The sequence below is a fragment of the Aplysia californica genome, unplaced genomic scaffold (genome assembly GCF_000002075.1).
Source record: "Aplysia californica isolate F4 #8 unplaced genomic scaffold, AplCal3.0 scaffold00193, whole genome shotgun sequence".
Classification (NCBI taxonomy): domain Eukaryota; kingdom Metazoa; phylum Mollusca; class Gastropoda; order Aplysiida; family Aplysiidae; genus Aplysia; species Aplysia californica.
This window is the reverse complement of record NW_004797463.1, coordinates 451,719-455,070: the sequence shown is the minus strand read 5'-3', so window position 1 is coordinate 455,070 and position 3,352 is coordinate 451,719. Positions and strand designations below refer to the sequence as shown.

At 38.8% G+C, this 3,352-nt stretch overlaps 1 protein-coding gene across 1 annotated transcript in view; it reads right to left on the bottom strand.

The window, feature by feature from the left end:
* LOC118477719 (cocaine esterase-like) overlaps window positions 1-1,683 on the bottom strand; it is a 2,086-nt gene extending 403 nt beyond the window's left edge. Inside the window, exons 1-2 of the mRNA XM_035969902.1 lie at window positions 1,029-1,683; window positions 7-241 (exon numbers count right to left, since the gene is read on the bottom strand). Of these exons, the coding sequence (XP_035825795.1) occupies window positions 7-241; window positions 1,029-1,227 (434 nt within the window). The 5' untranslated portion in view covers window positions 1,228-1,683. The remainder of the gene's footprint in view (window positions 1-6; window positions 242-1,028) is intronic.
* Window positions 1,684-3,352: the final 1,669 nt, after the last annotated feature.

Sequence of the window (3,352 nt, the reverse complement as noted above, 5' to 3'; positions counted from 1 at the left end):
CCTGACCCAGAATTGTACCCTCCTCCGTGGATAAACACCATGACGGGCAATGGAGCGTTGCTGGTTCTCTTAGTCGGCGTGTACACGTTAAGGTAAAGACAGTCCTCGCTGTGAGGCGCGTTTGGATCTCTGAATGCATCATTTGCGGCCACTCGCTGCAGACACTCGTCCCCAAACACCAGGGCGTCTCTGACACCAGTCCATTTGTCCGGAGAAGCAGGGGCTTTAAAGCGGAGTGGTCCTGAAGTTGAAAAATAAATCACAGTAAAGCCTGCATGTTAATTTAGGCACCTAAGAGATGGCATCTCACGAGTATTGGAATTCAAAGTTTTCAGCTATTTCAACTGGAGACAGAGTAGCTCATTTGTAACAATAGCCCCTCACTATTTTGATAAATGTTTTTGCTTGAATCCGGGTTGTGGTGCTCGTAAAATAGAACCTGGGAATGATGATGCTTTCAGTTTTCATTTTATGTTTTTTGTAGAAAAGTCTTTGTTTTCAAACAAGGATTCAACACACAGAATACATTTCATTTCATAACATAAAGATCTCAAGGTATTAGTTAATCTATTGAGAAGCACTTTAAGTGTCACAGAATCGATTATTACGAGTAGCAAGACCAGTTTTCATGTGTATACACTTCAGACAACGCATCGGCAACACACATTAGTGTCTAGCAGTGGATATTTTATTGAGAAAAAAAAATGAAAAAACGCAATGGAAAACAGACACACCACATGAATACGTAAGCTGATCAATGAAATGTTCATACAGATGCATAAATTGATTCAACAGATAGATATGAAAATCGGTACAAAAATATTCTACAAAAGACATTAAAAGTTAAAGAATTGTTTGAATTTGATTTAAAAAGCGGACAGGCAAGCAAGCAAACAAGCACAAAAGAACTCACATATACATAGAAATGTATGTGAGCCTACAGAAACATAGAGACTGCCTGACAGACAGCCGAGATGAAGAAACCGAAGTGTCAAAAGAGAGAGAGTAATTTAAAGAGAGTCTCTCACCTGTCGGAGCTTTAGCATAGGGAATGCCAGCGAACATTGCCACAGGGACTGAAGGTCCAGAGTCAACCCTTCCCCTCAGTGTACCAGAGGTGGTGTTGGCCAAGAGGAACATGCTGTTTGTCGCTGCTTGTCTTGTCTGTAGAATTTCATTGCTCAAAACCGTTATGAATATAGCCTGGAGCAGCCACGTTGTTGCCATTTTGCAAGGTACAATGAGAAATGTGAAGACCACAAACAAACGAAGGCCTTTATATAGGCCAGACGACACTCTAAAACATTGTCAAGCCTATGGCATTCCATGGACTGTACAGGTACCTCCTATTGGTGACTTTCAACTTTTTTAAACTGCGAGTCCACTGATAAGAATTATGAAGTGGCCCAGGGATTTCTTGGCAGTATTTTTCCTTCAAAATAAAAACGGTCATTTTTTGTTAGAAGTCTTTGTTATGTTATTGTGCCACTGGGGCCTCGCTTTATCTGTCAGAGCGAGGTCATGGGTAAGATGTCAATTTTAGGGACATATATGACTCGTTAAAAACCCTTCTAAGTGCCGGTCAATTTGAGGGTTTACATTGATGTGTTCTGTAGTGAAATAAATGCAATCACTAAGTATTATAGGACGTCAAAGTTCCTGATATGACAAGGCAGTATGAGGGTTCAGGGGGAAAATAACAAGGCACTTTTTATTGTGTGGGCAAAACTTCGTTGCGCAACATATCCTCAAATGTTTTTTTAACAAGTGGATCGAGGTTACCGCTACTTTGCTCAGCAGTTTGTATCAGTTTGTCATAACGTTTTGTCTCGCATTAATAATTATAATAACATTTGTTCAAAAGCATAAGTGAAGCAGCGTGGTGGAATCAGGCTCTCGTCTAAATAATCAAAGTGAAGAAACTTGCATTTTTCCCCAGGTTTTTTAATATTTATCGAATTTTTGTTTTTTGGCTCAACACATTTTATGCCCATTAAAGAACTCATTTCTGGGTTAATTTTTTTGAAAAACGTTGATTAAAGGCACAAAAAATGTAAACTTTCTCTTACCACGGACTCTAAAGCTAAGGAAAGAACTAATCTTTGCCCACATTTTCTCACTAATTGTACCTCTGAAAACAGGTGAACCCCACCTCTTTCTTTCGCAAATATCTCGACTTGTATTTAAGATAAATGGATATTTTTTAAATCCAAATAAAGACAAGTGAACAAGCTTTAAGATAATACCAATAACTCTACATGCCTAAAAATTTACGAAAGCCTGATTCCACAACGCTGCCTCAAAATATCCTGCTTAGGAAAGAAATGACAGAGTTGTTTTTAAAAGCGATATTTTCTCAGCTGTAAACCCTTTCGAAATTGTAGACACCACCCAATCAATAGCAGCCTGTGAGGTAAGCATCGTTTTCCAGGTGCATTTTGTCCCAGGCTGCCCGGGTTGAAAAATATTATATCACGCTCACGGGCTGGGCAGACGGGCAGTTTTACGCACCACAGGTCTAACGGTGGCAAAGACTCAAACGTTTTAAGTGCGGTCAAAAATTAAATGTGTGGCCCAAAGTATCCCCAAACATCTCTTTAACGGGTGTATCAATGTTTCTACTAATTTGCACAGTAGTTTGTATCAATGTGTCCCAACTTAACCATATTTTTCTATAACAATTAAGACTAGATTTTTAAAAAGCATTTCCTCATGAAGATGTACATAGAATACTATAAATCTCCGTCACGCGAAAAATGGGATTGTTCGGAGCACTTCCCGTTTCTCCCAGACATTTTCAATAGGCATACATCCTACGTCACAGCTCATCAAAGACACGTTGTTATGGTAAAACTTGTTGCAAGAAATTAATTTTACAGTGAACACCTATTTTGCACTAATGATTCTCAAAACATACATTTAAAAGCATAATATCTTGCTTAGAAAAGAAATGACGAACTTGCTTTTAAAAGCGATATTTTCTCAGCTATAAACCCTTTAGAATTTGTAGAAACCACCCGCTGGGATTTTTAAATTAGTATCTATCTAGTTTTCTAGAAATCAGTTAACAGGTGTTTACAAATATATATCGGTGCGAGTCATTGTGCAAAAGGTGGAGAGTTTGTGTTCAATAGTTCAGCAGTTATTTGACAATAAGTTGTACCACGAATTAATTTTTTGACGGCAGTATATTGTATGCCTTCCTGCAGAAGAGAAGGGTTTCTCAAATATTGTATACCTCTAACTTGCTGTTTAGTGTGTGTGTGTGTGTATGTGTGTGTGTGTGTGTGTGTCTGTGGGTGTGGGTGTGGTGTGTGTGTGTGTGTGTGTGTGTGTGTGTGTAGTGTGTGTG